The 22,067-nt window shown below is 39.5% G+C and overlaps 1 protein-coding gene across 1 annotated transcript in view; it reads left to right on the top strand.

Moving 5' to 3' along the window:
• The first annotated feature begins 9,487 nt into the window (after positions 1 to 9,487).
• Positions 9,488 to 22,067, top strand: part of ELAVL4 (ELAV like RNA binding protein 4) — a 144,785-nt gene continuing 132,205 nt past the window's right edge. The window contains exon 1 of the mRNA XM_045979531.1: positions 9,488 to 9,541. Within this exon, the coding sequence (XP_045835487.1) occupies positions 9,524 to 9,541 (18 nt within the window). The 5' untranslated portion in view covers positions 9,488 to 9,523. The remainder of the gene's footprint in view (positions 9,542 to 22,067) is intronic.

The following is a 22,067-nucleotide window of genomic DNA, read 5'->3' as shown; positions in this document are numbered from 1 at the left end:
CAGCTAAGGAACAGATAAACTATGAGATATGAATCACAATTTATATAGCTGATTTAATATATTTTTTTTGCTTTCTGATAGGTGCTTTTCTTTTGGAACATTTGAGAAAGGACATAGAGTGGCATGGGAGAATATTAGATCCTGTCCACTCTTTCTCCTCCAGATCCTTTAATTAAAATGTGTTAAAGAGAGAAGATGCTGAATTATTGAAACTAGATATAGTTAAAACCTCACTGTAATTATTGCAGGAGCCCCACAGACTGCTAATAAGGCTGTTTGAATTAGCACCTGCTCCTGGAAGTTGTGAGCCCATTGGCAGCCTAGCCCCTTGAGTCAGTAAGAGAAAAATGGGAGTGGAAGAAGGAGTCTATGTACTGCCTTGTAGGTGTTTTCTGAAAGTCTCTGAATCAGTAATTTATTTTCTGTTTGCTGCATTCACTATGTGCAAGAGATTAGGCTAGATGGCAAAGGAAACATAAAGGTAAGAGATACAATCTTTACACACAAAGAAATCAAACAGAGAGACAAGACATTTACACAAGGTACAAAAGTCCAAAGTACATATGGAGCAACATGGATCAGCACAAGAACAAGAACACTGACCTTGGAGTGGATCATGATCTAACCGCTTTTTATCTGTGTGACTCTTGGACTCAAGTCATCTAACCTTTCAGAGCTTTGGTTTCGTTATGTGCAAAATTAGGATGATGAGTTTTTGTGAGGAGTAAAAGATAGCCATGAGTGAAATGGGCAGCATATCTTGAGTGAATGGTAGATATTCAATAATTGAGGTGACTGCAAAATCAAAGTGCTTGCAAAGACATAACACTGAAATGCTTTGGAATTTCAAAGGAGGAAAGTGTCATTTCAGGAAAAATTTCTTAGAGGTGACATCTGAGATAAACTTTATAGGACTTGTCTGACATTAAAAGAAGGCAATGAAGTAGGGGGGAAATATTCCCAGGGAGGAAGGACATAAGCAGAGACATGAAGTGGTAAAAACTTGGGCCTTCCAACCAGTAGATGTGTTTTTGCTGGGAATTGTAGTTACATAAATGAATAAGTCCATCTCCAACCTCAAAAAGCTCAAATCTAGTGGGGAGACAGATACAAGTAGAACTGAAGTAGACAAAGCAGAGTGACACCAGCTGTGATAGAGGACTGCACAGAGGCTGTTGGAATCTAGCAGAGGCCCATTTGGACCAGCGGGGGCTAGGAGAAAAAATATGGCAGGTGGAGACATTTAATGCCATAATGAAGCCTGGGGTCAACAGTGGGGCTGAGAAGCTGAAAATGAGTCGTTAGAAATGAGGAGTTCAAGGAGTAATGGAATTAAGTGATCAAGATTATTGTTGTCTGTTGACGGCCCAGAGGGCAGAAACAGAAGGAAGGCTATGTGGAAGAGGTCAATGAACTAGGTATAAACCTCACCCGGAAAGGTAAGATTATATCCTGGAGGGCAGTAGGTTTGGCGTTTGAAACGTACTATCTACTTTCTATGGAGCAGTTGCATTCTTCCAGGTGCTTAGATTCATTATAATATCTCTAATTGTGTTGTTTAGAACATTGGTTGGTTTGCTGCAACAGAAACATTCAAAATAAGTGGCCTAAACAAGATGGGAGTTTGTACCTCTGTCAAGCTGAAGTTTGGCTATGTCAACCATGGCTATTAGGACAACACACATAATCATCAAGATTCCAGAGTCTTTCTGTTTTATTGTCCTGCCAACTTGTATCTCAACTCCCACCGTGACATCTGCATTCCTATCACCTGGAAAGAAAGGACAGTGGATAATGCGACCCAGAGTCACTAACAGTGATCAAGATTCAAGGGGAAGATTAGATTCCCCTCTTGGTGAGGGAGAAGCAAGGTCACATTGCAAAAGAACAGGTGGGTTTGGGATATACTGCTTTAGCCACATTTGGAAAATACAATCTGCCACACATTTTAACAAATGACCTTTAACAGAATGCTGCTCAGCCTAATGAATGTTAGTAATCTGCAGACAAAATGGCCATGAACAAAATGGATTCCACCAACTTATTTCATTCATTTGAATCCATAGAACAACTCTTTAAGGTAGATTTAGTTCATACCCTCACTTTATATATAAAGAAAATAGGTAATTTGCCAAGATCCCTAAGACGGCTAGTTGTGGAGTTGGCATTTGACTACCAAGCTTGTGATCCTTCCTGGCATGACAGAGCCTCTCATGAAGCGTGACATCCAAAGAAAATGCAATAGAAAAGACAGATTTCCTTGCTATCACAAGGATTCAATAAATATTTGTCAAACTGAACTGAGTTAAATCAAACTCCTAGAGGAGAATCTTAGAAACAAAATTTGAAAGATGTTCATAAAACTAAAGTTAGCATTGAGGAAAATACATTAACCAGCTAATGAAACAAGCTCTGAGTGAATACCATTCCTCCATTCACTGGTATACACACAACAAATATTTAACTTTTTAAAAGTACTTATTCTTTGTTCCATTCTAAAAGGATTCAGGGCACAGATATTAGACTAGCAATGTCAATAAGATGAAATAATACTTACAGATTTCAGTTAATCACGTTAGCACACTGTAAATGTACAGTAAATTGTAGTCACTGCCATTGGTGAGAGCACTTTGTGGAGAGCTGAGGGAACTGGATTTTATTTCTGACTCTGCTTCTTACCAGCTATGTGAACTTGGGCAGATCACTGAACTTCTCTGGACCTGCCTTTCCTTCCCTATAAAATGAGAAAGATGATATCAGTGATCTCTAAGGTCCCTTCCATCGCTAAAATCTATATGAAGACTGAGTGCACTTTTTCTTATCATTTTCTGTATGTCATGCTTGGCCAAGCTCTTTTCTGCTACTAAGCAATTAATTATCTAATCTATTAAGTGCAAACTGCAACAGTTAAGGAGCAACTAAGAGTAGTTAAAACTGTTAGATCAAAGGCTCTAATAAAATGTTTCTGAACGTATGCTCATGGCCTTACTTGAAAAGCTTACTCATTGTTCCATTGAAATCTCATGTGATGAAACACTCGAGAATGCACAAATTCCATTATATCCCTAATAATAACATTACAATGTAGCCTTATTCTGACAATGGAATATACCATTTATTTCACAGCTCTGTAAAGCAGGTCTTTTTTTAAAGGCACCTTACCTCTATCAAGCTTCAATGTTCATTCAGTCTTTCACCTTCTAAATCCTACTTGTTCTTTAAAATTCAATTCTGGGGGCACCTGGGTGGCTCAGTGGGTTAAAGCCTCTGCCTTCAGCTTGGGTCAAGCTCCCAGTGTCCTGGGATTGAGCCCCACATTGGGCTCTCTGCTTGGCAGGGAGCCTGCTCCTCCCTCCTCTCTGTCTGCCTCTCTGCCTACTTGTGATCTCTGTCTGTCAAATAAATAAATAAAATCTTAAAAAAACAAACTCAATTCTGGAATCCAAGAGTCTTCCCTGGTCCCACTCCCTCCTAACTCCCTCTCTGCTAGACTGCTTTGGGTGCCCCACTCTGCACTCTCAAATCCCTGGTACTTCTGTTTTAGCACCTGTTAACACTGTGTTACATTGTACTATCACAGTCTGTCATTTCCTTGTCTGCTATCCCCTCGGGCTGTGATTTCATTGCCAGTGGTTAACAGGAGGCCTAGACCTAGTAGGTGCTCAGTGAATACTTGCTAAATGAATGGAGTTCTTTCTTCTCTTTCAGGAGATGATGATGAAGAAAACAATTAGATCCACTTTTTATCGTAATCAAATATTTGAGGGATTCAGGAATTTGATTAAGATTAAATAACAGACTGTGATAGTACAATGTAACATAGTGATTAATCCATACCTTCACACATGCTTATTCTCTTATGAATGGGCATAGCTGGACTCTTTTGTGAATGTTTACCACCCAGAGGAGAAAGAGGAGAGAGAAAGAAGCAACTTGTATTAATGGTTACCATACACACTTTTCCCATCAACATTAAATATAATCTTCATAAAACTTATGAGTTCAGTTTATCTCTATTTATTATCTTTGTTATACAGACACTGAGGCTCAGAGAGATTAAAAAAAAAAAAAAGGAAAAAAGCTCACCAAAGATCACAGAGCTCCTGAATGACAGAGGTGGGATTAATCTGACTCCATCTAATTTCACACTGCCTCTCAAGGGAGGAGGGGTGGGTGGGGAGAAGGAGGTAGGAGTGGAAGGGTGAGGGTGGGGCCTCATGTTCTGAAATCTCTCCTGTGTTTAAAAGTGATCTATCCCACAGTGCATTCTTACTACCCTGAATTTTACCCCTTTACATGAAGGTTAAGCAGCAAATGCTCCTCCATCATAACTAATACCTATGTTACTCCCAAGTCATTATTTGAGCCTTGGAGGGTGTACACATGCTATTGTTAAGTTGTTCTCATTAAGAGAGAAATAGGGCGGGACAGGGGAGGAGTGTGGCAAATCAAATCCTGAGGTCCAACCAACCAGATAAACAAAGAAACACAGGTGCCCTTATAATTAAGGTTCACAATGAGCTTGTGATGCCTTTGTGTGAAGATTTGAGGCTTTTAAAGAAAAATAACATTGCCCTTAATACAGGAATTGCCTTTCAGAGGAAGAAAGTAAGTTTCCATTCTCTTACTAATTACATTGTTACATGAAGTTGACTCTTCTAGAATCACAAAAGACTTAAAATTGTAAAATTTTAACAGATTCTGTTTATGGTTTATATTGGGATGGGATGTAAATTAACATTATACTTTGGAGAATTTAACATAATTACAAGACACTTGTTTTAAATAGTTAACATCATGCTGATAAAATTAATATTTTAATATGTTATAATATGTACATATGTATAGTATGTGTATATATGTATATATATATATATACATACGTGTATGTGTATATATATATATAAAATTTAGCCGAAGAGATATTTTCAGTTGATGAGAAATAGTTTATTTTCCTGTACTATGGTTCTTAATTCTATGATGATTTATTTTTTTGAGATTTTTCATAAGTAGTATTATCTTAATGTATTTGAATATAAAATTGAAGATGTATGATTTTTATTTATGTGTAGAATTTTTCAAAAGACCTCACAAATCCAGAGAATAGATCAAATCTTTGAATATAATAAATAAAATGTATGACAGAGTGAAGTTCTAAATATGCCAGAATCTTTTCTTTGAAGAATTTATGGCTGAACTGATTTTGGAAAAGTTAAGACTGAAAGAATTGGTTTTTTTTTTTTTGTATATTTCATGTCTGGGTTTGAAGTCTGTTTTAGTAATACAAGCACACGTAAATACTACAGGAGTTTCTTGTAAATGGGGACAGCTTCCTCCTATGAATTCTGACAGGTTGTGCATTTACACAAGCTTTTAGTGTTAAATAAAAATATCTTCAGTTGTCAATATAAGGAATGTACTAAAATCTTTATATTAGTGTAAAAAGAACATAGAATTTGTAAAATGTGTAATCATTTAAAGAACGCTGAGTACACCAGGCACTGTTCTCATTGCTTTCTGTCTGTTAACTCTTTAATACTAAAACAACCCCCATGAAGTCAATTCTAGTATTAGCCCATCCTACAACCAAGAAAACTGAGGGAAAAAGAGGCTAAGTAATTTACCCAAGATCCCAGGGCTAGTAAGTGTTAGAGCTAGGATTCAAAACAAGGCAAGTTGCAGAGCCCACCCTCTTACCCACCACACTGAATAGATAAATTAGATTCCCTGGAGTGGTGATTTGAGTAATAAGATGATTACAAAGAGCAGAATTTTGCTACAAGAATTGTGCCTAGGGGAGCCTGGGTGGCTCAGTGGGTTAAAAAGCCTCTGCCTTTCGCTCGGGTCATGATCCCGGGGTCCTGGGATCGAGCCCCGCATTGGGCTCTCTGCTCGGCGGGGAGCCTGCTTCCTCCTCTCTCTCTCTCTATGCCTGCCTCTCTCCCTACTTGTGATCTCTATCTGTCAAATAAATAAATAAAATCTTTAAAAAAAAAAAAAAGAATTGTGCCTAAATTATTGAAAATGACAGGTTTCAAGTTTATATGTATCTACCTGGCGGTGTGTTAGGCTAAGTACTTTAAGTATCTCTTTGCATTTAATCCTCACAACCATACTGTGATGTATTTATCTAACTATGGAAACTAGGGCAAGTTATTTGGCTTCCCTTAATTTAAGCCTCAATTTCCTCATCCTCATGTGAGGATGAAATTATATACTGAGTGCTCTGCTTAGTGCCTAGTACAAGGCCAACTCTCTATGAGTTAGCTATTATTATCATTACTGGTTTTAGGCTTAGAACAACCAAGTAACTTGTTCAAGATGACACACCCTAAAGAAGGCAGAGCTGCAACTTGGAAGCTAGGTCTGATTGATAACCTAACTATAGTGGCGAAGACTATGTTCTTTACTGTGCTAAATTGCAGTGAATTCTTGTGTGCTCATCTTGGCACAATGCCTTGCTCATTGTAGGTACTTTGATAATAATCAGAGAGTGATTAAAACAAAATTTATTTTAATTCCAAAATAATAAAAATTTACTGCTGATATTTTTTTAAAACGCAGGTAAGAAAAAGAACTAAAAATCACACATAATCCCACCTTCCAAAGTAGCACTGTTACTCTTTCACAAACAAGATCATTCTAAGCATACATTTTGTGATTTGCTTTTTTTTTTCCTCTTTGAAATATATTGTGAACATCTCTCCATGTGAATAAAGATTTATCTACTGTATCATTCTTAATGTCTACAGAATATTGCATTGCATGATCAGTCCCATTTGTGGACCACTAAAGACTATTACCAATTTTTCCATATTCCAAAGAATGCTACAGTAAACAATCATAGAACTTCATCTTTGAACCCAATACTGATTACTTCCTTAAATAAATTTATAGAAGTGGAGAATCCAGATCAAAGGATACCAGTTAGAATTTTGAGTTGGTTTATCCTATCTGCTCAGGAACAAAACTCTTTTGTAGTACATAGTCAAAAGGAGACTGAGAAACAGCTCTTATAACCATCAGAGATTATTCTATTTTAAGGCTGCACTAAGAATGAATTCATTTAAAACTTGTATTAAGTGAGATAATCCATGGAATGTAAATATAATAAGTGGTCAATAACTAATTGCTATTATCATAATGAAAACAACATCAAATTTGTTTCATTTGGTCTTCCAAGTCCTTTTATTATCTAGGCCTCCTCTTTAGTTTATTTGGGTATATTTGAAGGTCTGAATGGATCAAGCCCTAAAACCAGGAAAAACTTCGTATCCTGAGAATTATGAAGTAAATCAATAGACCAGGGGTCAGGAGAACTTTTACAATTTTTCCTCCCATTTCCTATGTGACCTTTGATAGGTCTTCTCTGGACCTTAGAGCCTTCACCTATAAAGAAGCATTGGATAAAAAGACCTGTTTAAGATTTCCATTCTAACACTAGGATGTTTACTCCAACCCAGTATTCTTATTCATACCTGTATTTCCTGTACTTTGAATCAAGGTAGATTTTCTTTGGACAATAATGGACATTCTCAACAACCCAAAGATCTGTGAGTTTCTGAGCCCCGAATACAGAAATTTTATAAAGATCAGGGAGTGCCAAAGAAGTCACTCCCTCCCTTTTATTTTTTAGTCTTCCCATCTTTAATTATCATCACATTACCCAGCACTGGACTCACACTGTAACATTCGAACATCTGATGTGATTTAGGAGGCCAGAGAGTATCTGAAGGTCTCTCCCAAATCATTCAGGCCAACAAACATTTTTACCTTAAATTATCATTAACATACTTATTTTAAATTATAGTACACAAAACTTTTGTCCAGTTTTTTAAATTTAAATTTTAGTAAACATACAGTGAAATACTGGTTTCTGGAGTAGAATTCAGTGATTCATCACTTACATTCAACACCAGTGTCCATCACAAGTGCCCTCCTTAATACCCATCATCCATCTAGCCCATCCTTCACCCACCTCCCCTCCATCAACCCTCAGTTTGTTCTATATTGTTAAGAGCCTCTTATGACTTGTCCCTCTCTCCTTTCTTTACTTTCCCCCTTCCCTATGTTCATCTGTTTTGTTTCTTAAATTCCACATATGGTATTTGTCTTTCTCTGACTTATTTTGCTTAGTATAATACACCTAGCTCCAACTGTATCATTGCACATGACAAAATTTCATTTTTTGATAGCTGAGTAATACTCCACTGTAGATATATATACCACATCTTTATCCATTCATCAGTTGATGGACATTTGGGCTCTCTCCATAGCTTGGCTGTTGCTGATAATGCTGCTATAGACATCGAGGTGCATATACCCTTTCAAATCTGTGTGTTTTTATTCTTTGGGTGAATACCTAGTAGTGCAATTTCTGGATCATAGGGTAGATCTATTCTTAACTTTTTGAGGAAACTCCATACTGTCTTCTGGAGTGGCTATACCAGTTTACATTCCTACCAACAGTGCAAGAGGGTTTCCCTTTCTCCACATCCCTGCCAACACCTGTTGTTTTTGTGTTCTTAATTTTAGCCATTCTGACAGGTGTGAGGTGGTATCTTATCATAATTTTGATTTGTATTTCCCTGACCCTGAGTGATGTTGAGCATCTTTTCATGTGTCTGTTAACCATCTGGATGTCTTGTTTGACAAACTGTCTCTTTATGTCTTCATTTCTTAACTGAATTATTTGGTTTTTGGGTGTTGAGACACTAATTCTTTATCAGATATGTTGTTTGCAAATATCTTCTTCCATTCCACAGGCTGCCTTTTAGTTTTGTTGATTGTTTCCTTTGCTGTCCAGAAGCTTTTCATTTTGATGAAGTTCCAGTAGTTCATTTTTGCTTTTGTTTCCCTTGCCTCCTGGGATGACTCTAGTAAGAAGTTACAGCAGTGGTTGTTTGGGGTTTAGTGATGTCATTCACTGTCTCCATTTCTCAGTTCTCTTTGGACCTATCTTGGACATACTAGTCAACTGGCCAAACATGGCTTGAGGGACCAACTTAAATTGTCCACACGCCTACCAGAGCAGGCCACTTTCCTAGTGTGCCTTCACCCAAAGGGTAAGATTTATCCTAAGGATTCCAAATTGAATAAGTTTTTAAACCTTCGGGGCTCAGCACAGTATTTTGCCAATAATAGTGGTCCCAATGGTGTTGGTGGACATGAACCGCAAAGCAGCCACCTCACTTAAAATTTAAGCATAGGTAACAGTACTAGAGTAAAGGGAGTTTTACTCATTCACCTTTTCAGCATAGACTCTAGGTCAAGCGCCAGGGCCAGGAGAGAAGCCTGCCTGGCAATGGCCTGTCCTCCGGCTCTCCCGCGGGGCGCCCCCTGGAGGCGACCGTGGGGTTGACGGCAGAGGCGGCGGCGGGGGTGGCAAAGCGACCAAGCAGCGCTGGGCAAGGGAGCGAGCGAGCTAGCCAGCCGGGTGCGACTCCGCGGACGTCCCCCGCGCGCCGCTCCCCGCGTCGCACCCCGCCTCTGTCGCCTCCCGCCGGACTGCACCTCCAGGAAGATGCGCCTCAAGAACCAGGTAGCCGCGCCTCTGGTCGGCCCAGCGCCCCTGACGCACCGCCCACCCGCTGTCACGGTCGCCTGCGGCCGCGCGGCCACGTGGCCGCGACTCCACCGTTCCGGGCGCCCAGCCCCGCCGTCCCGATTCCCAGGGAGGGAGTGGGAGCCCCTGTAGTTGGGAGTCGCTCGGCGCGCCTCTGGCTGGAGGCCTCCCGGCGACCCTTCCCCCTCCCATCTGGAGGCTCCTTTCCGGCTGGGCTCCGGTCAGTACACCGCCGGCCTCCCGAAACTCCCTTGGCTTCAGAGGAGACAACCGAAAGTTGGGTGGGCGCGCGCCCCCTCTCCTGCGACTGTGGACCCTGCCGCGCGGAGAAGCCACCGCCCTGTGCCACTCCCCTCTGCGCCTTTCCCGAGCTGTCCTCGGAGTGGTTTTGCTGAGCTAGCTGGTGGCGCCAAAAAGTCCGGGCGGCTTCGAGCCTGCAGGGCCCCAGGGTGCTGGGCGAGCGGGCGCGGATCCTCTGGGGGCCTCTCTGTGTGACTCCCGCTAATTGTTGAGAAGCCGCACTCTCCGATCCTTCCCTCCCATTACTGCGCGCTGTGGACCTGGGCTTGGGATATTTCTGGATGAGATTGAGAGGGCGCGTCTGTTGCACTAAGCAGTGCTCTCGGTTAACCGACGAAAACGGAGACTCAGGTGTTGGGTAGGGTCTGTCTGTGTTTTGTGGGTTTTGTTTCTCTTTGGGCTGGGGGTTGTCAAACGTTCAGGATTTAGTAAACACACGTCCTCAGGTTTTGAACTTGCTGGAGACGAATTCGTTTCTAAAAGGGACCGAAGCTCTCCTCCTCCAGCATATGTTAAGGGACTTAGGTAGACCCCAGGGAAACCGAGGGGAGGGGCTTCTAGAAAACAACTCTAGGTTCGGGGTTGGGGGATGGGGGTGGAAGTGAGTCATATTGATTCCCAAGGTGTTAGCCGGTACTTCTCAAGGGTGGTAATTCTGGTAAAATCTTTCCCCTGGGGTTTCAAATACCTGCCTCTATAACGCTGTTCAGCAGGATCTTTGTGGGATCCTGAAAGCCTACCTGTACTGCTTTATTTTACTAGAACCCCTTTAAAGAGGCTGCCTCACTTTACTCTCCTGCGTTTGTGTGCCTAGTTTTTTTCATATTTTATAATACTTGCAAATTGACACTGAACAAGCTTTAACCTCAGTCATTTCAGAATAAAAGTGAAATGTGAATGGAGCTTCATTCATGAGGGAAGTAGTCTGTGTGAAGTGTTTTATAAATGTGAATGGGTAGAATTTTAAACTGAATAAAATTAATGTAATGAGGAATCAAAAGGTTCAATCCAAATGTTTGCCTGCATCCCTAATAAAGTGACAGTGCAGCGCCGCACAGTGCCTTTCCTTGTGGCTCTTGGGTGGAGTGGGCTGTGGCGGTTGTGACCCACCCACTTATGTAGAGGATTTTCCCCCTTTCCCAACTACTTTAGAAATATATAAGGGATTTAATGCAGATTTTCAGTTAAAGAACTTGTAAGTAATCCTCTTTAGTTATCATTAGTACTAGACCCTGAAACTGTTGCTTGCTTGTTAAGATGCGGTGCTTGAATGTGATTGTAATAGAGGTGGAGTTGTGATTTAGAGCTGGTGACTTCACATTCTACTACGTAGTGTGTGTCTTGAATTAACAGACAACTCCTTACTATTTGTGTAGAGTAAATATAATTTGGCATAAAGGATTCTAATTCAGATATTCTTGGTTCAGGTCTGATCCCACCACTCCTAGTTTTGTGACCTTGTATAATTAATTTCTTGGTCCTACCATCCCCTCTCCCTCCCCCGTTATTCCCAGTAGACCAAAGGGGGTAATACCAACCTTTAACATGGGAATTAAATGAAATACTCTGTATATAAAAAAAGAAACACTAAGTACAGTGCCTGGCATGTAGGCACTTAGTAAATACTCCTATTGTTAACTATCCATAAGCAGTAGCTATTACCAGCACTACTACTGTATTTACTTAAAAATACCAACCTACCTATCTATGGTTGGAGAGAGAAATTGACTGCAAAGGGGCAGGAGGAAACTCTCTGGGTGACTGAAATATGCTATATCTTGACTGAGGTGTTGATTAAGAGGGTATATCCATTTTTTAAAACCCATCAAATTGAACCTTTAAGATCTGTGCATTTGATTGTATGTACATTACATCTCAATTAAGTTAATTTAAAAATTTAACCTCCAAATGTGTTAAGTACATATCTTTTGGGAGGTGTCAGTTGACATACCAGCCTATTTCTGCATAATCTAGGAATTCATTTCCAGAGACCCCTCTGCATATGAGCATATCTCCTTCATAAGTTCATATTGGGTCTTAGGAAACAGAAAGAAGGTGTTCTCATTTTTCGGGTTGTTGTTAGGAGTGCTGGTCTAGGGAGAAGAATGATTGGCTCTTTCTGAGATGATATTTAAACTTACATTTAGTATTAGTTTTTACTAAATAGCTTTTTACTTTTTTCTTTAAAGATTTTATTTATTTATTTGACAGACAGAGATCACTAGTAGGCAGAGAGGCAGGCGGGGGGGTGGGGGGGGGGGAGCAGGCTCCCCGCTGAGCAGAGAGCCTGATGTGGGACTCCATCCCAGGACCCTGAGATTATGACCTGAGCCAAAGGCAGAGGTTTTAACCCACTGAACCACCCAGGCACCCCACTAAATAGCTTTTTAAAAACCAGATTAAAATGTTTTATTTGATCCAGTAGTGCTTGTTTGCGTAATACAGCCATTCAGTAAACACAGTTTCTGAAAGGTCATAGTCACTTTGTATCCCTTTCTTTGCTTTCAATAAATTCTTTATATTGTTTGGAGTTAAATGAGATACCTAACATGCTTTTTGCATGGTACCAGGCACTTAGTAAATGCTAATTTTCTAGCTGTTATTATTAAAATTAATATATACAGGGCACCCGGGATGGGTCAGTGTGTCAGGCTCCGTGCTCAGTGGGGAGTTGGCTTCTCCCTCTGCCCCTTCCCCCTGTTTGTGGTCTCTATCTCTCTGTGTCTCTCAGATAAATAAAAAAAATCTTTTTTTAAAAATTGATATATTCATATTCATATTTTTTGGAGATCAGAAATCAACATTATGCATGTTTTAATGTCAATTCACCATAAAGATGCTGTGAAAAATAGTTATTTTTCCAAAGCTTCTCTCCTTGGCTAGTAGGTGACCTTCTTCTCTGTCTTCACATGGTCTTTTCTCTGTGTGTCTGTGTCCTCATCATCTCTTCTTATAAAAACACTAGTCATCTGAATTAGGTCCCACTCGTATGACTTCATTTTACCTTAATAACTACCTCTTTAAAGGCCCTATCTCCAAATAGTCATATTCTGAGGTACTGGGTGTTTCAAGACCTTAACATATGAATGTGGTGGGGGCAAGGGGTTCACAATTCAGCCCACATCACATGGTATCTAGTAAAAAGCTGTATTGGTTCTTTCAAAATAGCTCAGCACAGAGAATATGAAACAAGTCAGATTTTGATTCTTGTTTTAGAACAGTTCAATTTAGATTTAAGTGTTGTAGTTCCCTGTTGCAGTGAGAAACCCAAACATATCCATCAGATACACCCCCCCCCCACACACACACACACTTTACATGTAAGGTCAATTCCAACTGAGGCAGAGTTAAGGTCATTGTCTAAGTTGGGTTTAATCTGTGACTGGGTCCACTAAAAATCATTGAGAAAGATAGCTATACAGTGTGTTCCTAATCTTTCTGGCTTTATAACACCTGGGTGATGAAGGTAGAAGTTTTGGCTCTCTGGAAAGAAACCATTTACCCCTTTTATACTTTAATACCTAGTTCTGTCTTCTGAGCCCTTTGGCTTTCCAGGTTATCTCTGCAACAAAATAATTATACTAATCCCTTAATACATATTTTCTATATATTCAAGTCATGAATTTATGGACCCAAATTTAATGCACAAGCAACCTTTATTTCTCAAATCAGAGCCTGGAGATAGTTTATTTAGGGCTACCTAACCTGCCCACTTCGTGGTTTATTTCTCTTACCAGTTTGAGGTTCATCTTGGCTCCTCATGTTCATGCATCAGGATGTGATATTTTATCTAAAGAAAAAAATTCTCTAAACTTATGTTGTGCAAAAATGGCTCTCAAATGCATTATGTTGGTTACTATCAGTTTGTCCTAATTTGCACAGCCTCTGAACAACTGGCAAAGTGACTAGTGTTGACATTGCAGCTTCCAAGGAGTTCCCAGTTGCTTTAGGAATTTTTACATTTTATTCGTGTAATGACAAAATGTTAATTACAAACATTTATTATCTATAGTACCAGTTTGATGCTTGATCTTGTATTTCTTTTACTAGAAATGTTACAGCTTTTACATTTAATTATAATGGGGATTAATCATCACTTATATCAGTTTTCACCTACGAGCAAAAATCTTAGAACAAATTATAATTGAGATGAGGCTATTAGATTTAAAATTCAATGCCAACAAAGCTTTCTTTTTTTTTTTTACTTTTAAATTTTCCATTTACAAAAACTTGCTGATATCACTGAGCCTCATTTCACAAGACTGATCTGATGATTGACTGACTCATTCATTCAATGAACATTTGTTGAGTGTACAGTATGGGCAAGGCCCAGTTGTAGGTGTTTGGGATATAACAGGGAACAAAATTCAAATATCTCTGTCAGCAAGAGTACAAGGGGAGATAAGCATTAAAAACAGCCATAATAAAGAAGTACTTTATATAGCATGTTAGAAGGTTATAAGTGCTATGAGGGGTGGGGTTGGGGGGAGAAGTCGTTTAGGATAAAGGGGCTCAGGAGCTTGGGTGGGAGATTGTGATCTTGAATAGAGTTGGCCTCACTGAGAAGGTGATACCTGAACAAATTTAAGGGCAGTAAAGAAGTTAGCCACGTGACTAGTGGAGAATAAGCAGAGGGAATAGCCAGAGGAAAGGCCCTAATGCAGGGGTGTACCTAGAAGGCTTCAAGGAACTTCAAGGAAGACAGTGTAGGCTAGAGAAGAGTGAATGAGAAGGAAAGAAGATTATAAATTGGATTATAATATTTGTATGTTGAATAAATAGCATCATGGTTCGTCATCCACTAATAAGCAAATAGATGATTAATTTACATATTAAGCACACAGCAAATGCCTGCTGAATGTTTCTTTGGCAAATGAATTTGTGCTTCTAAGAACCAGTCCTGAACCTCAGTAGGAAAAGGAATAGGCTTCTAGAATTGTTGCTGATTCTGGTGCCAGCAAAAGTTAGAATTGGAGCTGGGAAAGGGGAAGGGCAGGAAACTAACATGGAGATGCCAGCAGGCAGTTGACTGAGTCTTGCCAGACTGTTGTCACACTGACTTCACTAGGGAGTCAGTTTTTCACTTGGACTTAAATGTTTGGTACCGAAAAATTCCTTTTCAGTTTGATTTTTGTCCTCATGATTTGAACTTTTAACCAGAAAGAAAAAATTCTAGTGTTGAGGATATTCTTGATTTGAAAGCTTGAGATGTGTCAACCTCGGGATTCCCATACCATAACATTAATCTTTCTTGTTTACTTCTTATTGGCTAGATCTCATAGTTAATCATATTTGCATATTTTGTTCATAGTTTACAAAGTATTTTTATATATATTATTTGTCCCTCACAACAATATATGTGTAGTCCACCGTAGTAGCCCTTATTACATTTTGGACTAGGTGTCTTCCATTTGTCCTCTAGATCTACTTTCTATCCTTTTCCACAACCTTTCTGTGGCCTTGGAGGCTGACCATCATAGACTGCATCACTGGGGCTGGGGTCCACTGCCCTCTTGCTTTGAGAAGGATTCAGCTAGTGGTAGGATCCTTTGGTAAGAACTCAGCTAGTAGAGTGGCATATCTGAGGGCAGAGGAGAGGTCCGGGTATTTATTCCCCCAGGTCCCACTCCTCTAGGCTATGTGTGTGAAGGCCACAGCCCCTACCCATCCTACAGCTATAGTTCTCTCTCTAAGGTCTAAGGGATAGCAAAGGGTCTCCAATCCTGCTGGCCCAGGGTGCTTCATCTCCCTTGATGAATTTCTTTCATTAAATCCTGTTTAATTTTACTCTTTGTGTATGTGTTTCCTGTCTGGGGCTCTGACTGAGACATAGCTTTCAAGATGAAAACCTAGAGAAGTTGACTTGCCCAATGATAGAAATCTGGTAAATGACAGAGTAGGGACTTGAATTCTTGTTTTGTGACTCTGGTGCAATTAATTTTAAACATACCTCTGTAAATATATTCCAACTGCTGTATACTGTTGAGAAACCTTTCTATTTTGGTCTCCATTTCAAAGTGTATTATATGGGATATTAGGTATTGGTATTTCCTTAAATGTGGAAAGGCTTTTTGTAAAAAGTAGGGTTCTTTCGAAAGAAATATTGTTCTCTTTTTTGCCCCCAAACAAATATACATAACCTGTAGCATGTCATATCTTCATAAGAAAAGCATGGAAATAGGGGCACCTGGGTGGCTCAGTCGGTTAAGCTTAAGCAGCTGCCTTTGGCTCAGGTCATGATCTCAGGGTCCTGGAATTGAGCCTGGATTTGGGCTCCCTGCTCAGTACGGAGTCTTCTTCTCCTTTTCCCTCTCCTCCTCCTCCTGCTCATGCTTTCTCCCTCTCTCAAATAAATAAAATCTTAAAAAAAAAAAAGAAAAGAAAGCAATTAAACTGTTTGCTTTTGGTTATTCATGGTGATGAAAAATAGGGATAGTGTGTATAGTTAATAATCTGTGATTTTCCCTTTCATCTCTCTGCTGGTCTGCCATAAAATCCTCTTTACTCTTTGTCCTACTTTCCTGTCTCTTCCCTTCCAGCTGTTCACCAACACCAAACATTGTCTCTGAGTTGTAGATCTGACCCTGTCATTCCCTGTCCCCCACTGTCCACAGGATGAAGCCCAAGCTCATTGGTTTGTTTTTCTCCAGCTATCTTTACCCTTATATCTAACCTCATGGCCATCCATTTCTCCAATTTAAATCCTCTGCTTGCTTCAATATTAAATTATTTGCAGTTAACAAAACATGCTTCATATTTGCTTTTTCTGACTTGCATTTGTTGTTCTCTTTGCCTACAATATCAACCATCCTTGCCCCTGAGCCCTAGCATCTGCCAAGAGAACTATTTACACATCAGAATTAAGTTGGAAATCATCACGTGAAACCTTATGGACTGCTCAGGCAGAGCTGCCACATCTGAGGAAAAAAGCCAAAGTCCTTGAGGACAGAAACTAGACTTTATTCATCACTGTATCCCCTGAGTTCAGGAGCCTTGTACTTAGTGGACGATCAACAAGTATTTATTGAGCAAATGACTCAGTATAAGGCTCTTTCGACCAAAATTTTTATAAGGAAAATTGTTTTTCCTGAATTAAAATGTCAGAAAGGTAGGATGAGGGTGGTAGTAAGGAAGAAATAAAGAGCAAAAATTCTGGGTTGTCATCAACTAGAGTTTCTATACAGGGAGTCCATGCCATGGAGTCGTGTCTTTGCTGCTAGAGGCCGGAGTAGGACTCTCTACAACTTTGGTCTCTTACCCAATATACGGATACCTGTGGTTGACCTGTGTTAGCCTGTTCTGCTGCTATTATAGAAGGGATTTCTCTTTTTTTTCTTTTCCCCCTGAAGATTAGTTGGCCATCTTTTCCCTACATCTCTGATATTAAAGATCTTTTAGTTCTCACAGCATGAGTTTCTGAACAAAGAGTCATCTGGGAAGCAGCAGTTTTGAGGATCTTACTCAGGTCATTGGAACTAGTGTTCCTGAAAGTGCCTGGTGCATAACTGTAATAATAGAAGTCAGATCCCAAGTTTGTATTACAAGTGAGTGTTTTGTACTACAAACTCTCCCTGTCCACTCATACTATCACTTGATGAGGGGAAAATGATACTAACTGTAATACTATACTGTAATTTGAAGTCTAATTACTATGTTGTTTGGAGACATATGGCAGAAGGACAGAGCTCAAGAAACTTTAGTATACATGGGACACTCTCTGTCCTCTGAGGATGTGATCTATTCTTTTGAGGTGTAAATTATACAAAGTTAGAATATTGTCATAATAAAATAATTTCAAAATACAAGTGGCATCAAAACATTTTTACCAAATTTTTAAAAGCGAATTATTTTTTCCAATCTTTGAAATGAGAGAATCACACTTTATAAGGGAGAGGTGATCAGAGTAAACAAAAATGTAGTGATTTGTCCTCTACTTATAAAATATTGTCATATGGAATCACAATGGGCCTGCTATTCTGCTTTTCTAGATAAGTTGTGTTCAATAGGAGACATTTTTTAATTCATAAAATAGTGAAGAGACTTAATAAATTTGCCAAACCAAACTGGGATAACCAGTGCTGTAAAGACTATCATAAGAGTCTTTTTCTCTATGGAAATTTGTGCATATATGGGATGGATGACATTCAGTAGGGATGAGGACAGGAAAGGACATATAGGGGGGAAAAAACCAAACCACAAAAAGTTAAGGTGAGAAATGTTTGCGAGTAACATTGTTTGTAGAGAACCCTTTCATTTTTCTCTTACCTTTTTCTGCATTGAAAAAGTGGTGTAAAGGAACATGAAAATTGAAGAATAAAGAGTAAAAACAGAACTCTGAACTAATGGTAAGAATTCTGAGATAATCTCTTTATCACAAGTGTTCCTGTTCCTGTATTTATTATCCTGATTTATGGCATCATCATCTACCTAGTGGACCTGTGCAGAAGAATGATGAAGAATTACTGTAGATCTGTCCTTCTACCTTACTGTCCACATTTAGTTTCAGTCTCTGGGTCCAGATAGCCAATTTGATTTCTTTAATTAGTTAAGTGCCTAGTATATGCCTTGTTCAGATACAGAGAATGTTATAGATAAAAATTACCGCCCTTGTGGAACTTATATTTTCTTAAGCATTATATTTTTCTGATTTGAACGTAAGATTTTTGAAATGGAAACTGATTTTAACAATCAATGTTTGAAAAAAAACCAAAACACTAAACTAAGACTTAGTAGGTTGTGGTGTGGTTATCATTACCTGTACATGGGTGAACTTAGTGAGGCTCTTGGAGGTATCTTTTCAACCATCACCTTGGTTGTATTTTTTGCATTTGGAAGTCCCATACACAATTGAATTTTAACTTAAATTTATATCCCTGACTGTCACTTAAATTCAAAATAGTCAAAAAGCACGTGAAAAGATGTCCATTATTAGTCATTAGTGAAAGGCAAATCAAAACCGCAATGAGATATCACCTCATATCCACTAACATGGCCATAATAAAATAATAAGAAGAAGTGTTGATGAAGATGTGGAGAAATTGGAACCCTCGTACATTGCTGGTAGGATTGTAAAATGATGCAGTGACTGTGGAAAAGTTAGCCAGTTCCTCAAAATGTTAGGTATAGAATAACTATATGACCTCCACAGGTCCGCTCCTACATGGGTACCCACAAGAATTGAAAGCAGTCATTCAGATACATGTACACACATGTTCATAGTAGCAGTCTTCACAATAGCCATAAGGGGGAACCAGCCCAGATGTCCATCAATGGTTGAGCAGATAAACAAATTCTGTATCCACATACAATGGGATATTCTTCAACTATGAGAGGGAAAGAAGTTCTGTTACAGGCTACAACATGGATGAACCTCCACAGTACACTGAAAGAAGTGACAGAAGCCAGACACAAAAGGTGACACATGATTCTGCTTATATGAAATATCCAGAATAGGTAGGTCCAAAGAATGAGAAGGAAGATTGGTGGTTGCCAGGAACTAGAGGTGGCAGTGGGAATGGGGAGAAACTGCCTAACAAGTAAAGGGGTTTTACTTTGAAGTGATTGGAATGTTTTAGAACTAGACAGAGGTGGTGGTTGCACAACGTGGCAAGTGTGATAAATGCCTCTGAATTGCTTGCTTTAAAATGATTAATTTTATATTATGTAAATTTCACCTTGATAAATTATTTTTAAAAATATTATACTGTGATCCAAAATGGAAATAAAAGTTATCATGTGCCCTCAAGTTTGCCGGTCATATACTATTCAGTGCAATTATAAGCTTATTTGTGGAGCATAAGAAATAACACGGAGGACATGGGGAGATGGAGAGGAGAAGGGAGTTGGGGGAAATTGGAGGCAGAGACAAACCATGAGAGACTATGGACTCTGAAAAACAATCTGAGAGTTTTGGAGGGGTGGGGGGTGGGAGGTTGGGTGAGCCTGGTGGTGGGTATCATGGAGGGCACGTATTGCATGGAGAACTGGGTGTGGTGCATAAAAAATGAATTCTGGAACACTGAAAAGAAATTAAAAAAAATAAATAAAAATTAAAAGAATTACAAATTTTTAAAAAATGAAATCTTATCATTTGCAATGATGGTTGCAACTAGACAGTTGGAACTAGAGAGTATTATGCTGAGTGAAATAAGTCAATCAGAGGAAGACAATTATCATATGATTTCACTCATATGTGGAACTTAAGAAACAAAACAGAGGATCATAGGGGAAGGGAGGGGAAAAATAAAATAAGACAAAATCAGAGAGGGAGACAAACCATGAAAGACTCTTAACTATAGGAAGCAAACTGAGGATTGTTGGATGGGAGATGGATGGGGGGATGGGAATCACTGGGTGATGGGCATTAAGGAGGGCACGTGATGTAATGAGCACTGGGTGTTATATGTAACTGAGGAATCACTGACCTCTACCTCTGAAACTAATAATACATTATATGTTAATTTTTAAAAAAGAACAATAAGTGGTCAAATCTCTTTTTTTAAAAGATTTTATTTATTTATTTGACAGACAGAGATCACAAGTAGGCAGAGATACAGGCAGAGAGAGAGGGGGAAGCAGCCTCCCTGCTGAGCAGAGAGAGCCCAAAGCAGGGCTTGATCCCAGACCCTGGGATCATGACCTGAGCCAAAGGCAGAGGCTTTAACCCACTGAACCACCCAGGCGCCCTAGTCAAATCTCTTTCTAAAGATCCTAGAATTTTCAGAGTTCAGAGATTGTTATGAACTTTTCATGTGTCATAAAGGACTGTCATATAGACTTCTGACATCTACATGTCAGAAACTTGACTTCCAGTAGAAGCTGTATGATATAGGTATAACTGGGGTATCCACATTCCTTTTCTCCTCAGCCGCTCAGAGCACATTGGTAAACCCCACTTGGGACTCATAAATGATTTTGCCTTTTTTGTAGTTGTCATAAGTGAGCGCTGGTGGCAGAATTGCAACTTGCCTCGACAGGTGGGTCCAGCACCGAGATCCAGAGCAGTGACAAAGGAGTTTGTGAAGCAGTCTCTTGCTATTACCATGTTGAGGAGGGGCGAGGCAGGCTGTAGCTGAGGATATGCTGGACTTGGTCTTCTTCTAACTATGGCACTGCTATCAGCATGATCCCATTTATAGCAGTAGCGTTCCCCCTGTCATTTGTCAAGTCTCAGACAGCCCTCAAACCCTGTGACACTGTGAGCTCATATTTCTATGCCTTTACAGGCCCAGAACTCTGTCCTATTCCATCTCTTGAAGTCTAGCTGGACAAAGCTGTCTGGTTACTTCTTATAGGTACCTTGAATACCTTGTAGTACTCAAGCGTGATTTATACATTCAGGGTGATTTTTCTTCTTTTTCTTTTATTGGGGAAAAATATAAATAAACACGTTTAATATCCAGCAGAGCATCTCCATACAGTAAAAAGTATCAGAACTTAGAATAACCAAATGCAGAAGAAACCGCAATATTCCCTGATGCCTTTTGAGACTGTAATATCTCTCCTAACATATCAAAGAGGCCACGTTCACCAACATGGACTATGAAAAGCAGAGTCCTTGTGATGCTCTGCTTAGCTATCAATGGCCAAAAATGATGGATAATATCTTTGCATAATAGCTTCTGTTTATTCATAAAATTATATACAAATTTCATTTTCAAAGTTTGAATCTTAGCCAGGGTTTAATAGTTGCTATTTTCTTTGATATCATGCTTAATCTTACTACCATTAGGCAGGGTGTGTACACTCCACGTAAGCTACAGAGACCATGGGCCCCTTTCTCCCTTTTATTTCACTCAGGCCAATGTATACGTTTCCTAACTAGCCCCTACAATCACCTGAATTTATAATTCCCAAAAAAGATTGAAGTTTTTCAGTTGCATGTAATTATGCAAAGAATTTACAGAAAAATATTTTAATAGTACGCACTGAGTTTATCGGCACTGTTCTAAGTGTTTTATCTGTATTAACTAACCAATGGAATCTCACAACAGTGTGGCCACTGTGGAGGTGTGCCATTCACCTCTGTTCAAGAGAGAACTCACTTCTCTCAAGAGGAGTGAAGTTAGATGACAGCCTCTAATTGCAGCACCTTAAGGGCATGCCCCAGCCAGTGACTGAGCATGGAGGAGATCTAGAGCCTGACCATTTTTGCCTAATGTGGTACTTTCCTTTTTGGAAATCTTTGTTCCAGAGCTCTCTT

Source organism: Meles meles, chromosome 1 (assembly GCF_922984935.1).
Source record: "Meles meles chromosome 1, mMelMel3.1 paternal haplotype, whole genome shotgun sequence".
NCBI classification, from domain to species: domain Eukaryota; kingdom Metazoa; phylum Chordata; class Mammalia; order Carnivora; family Mustelidae; genus Meles; species Meles meles.
The sequence above is the reverse complement of the archived record's forward strand: the minus strand, read 5'-3'. Positions and strand labels throughout refer to the sequence as shown.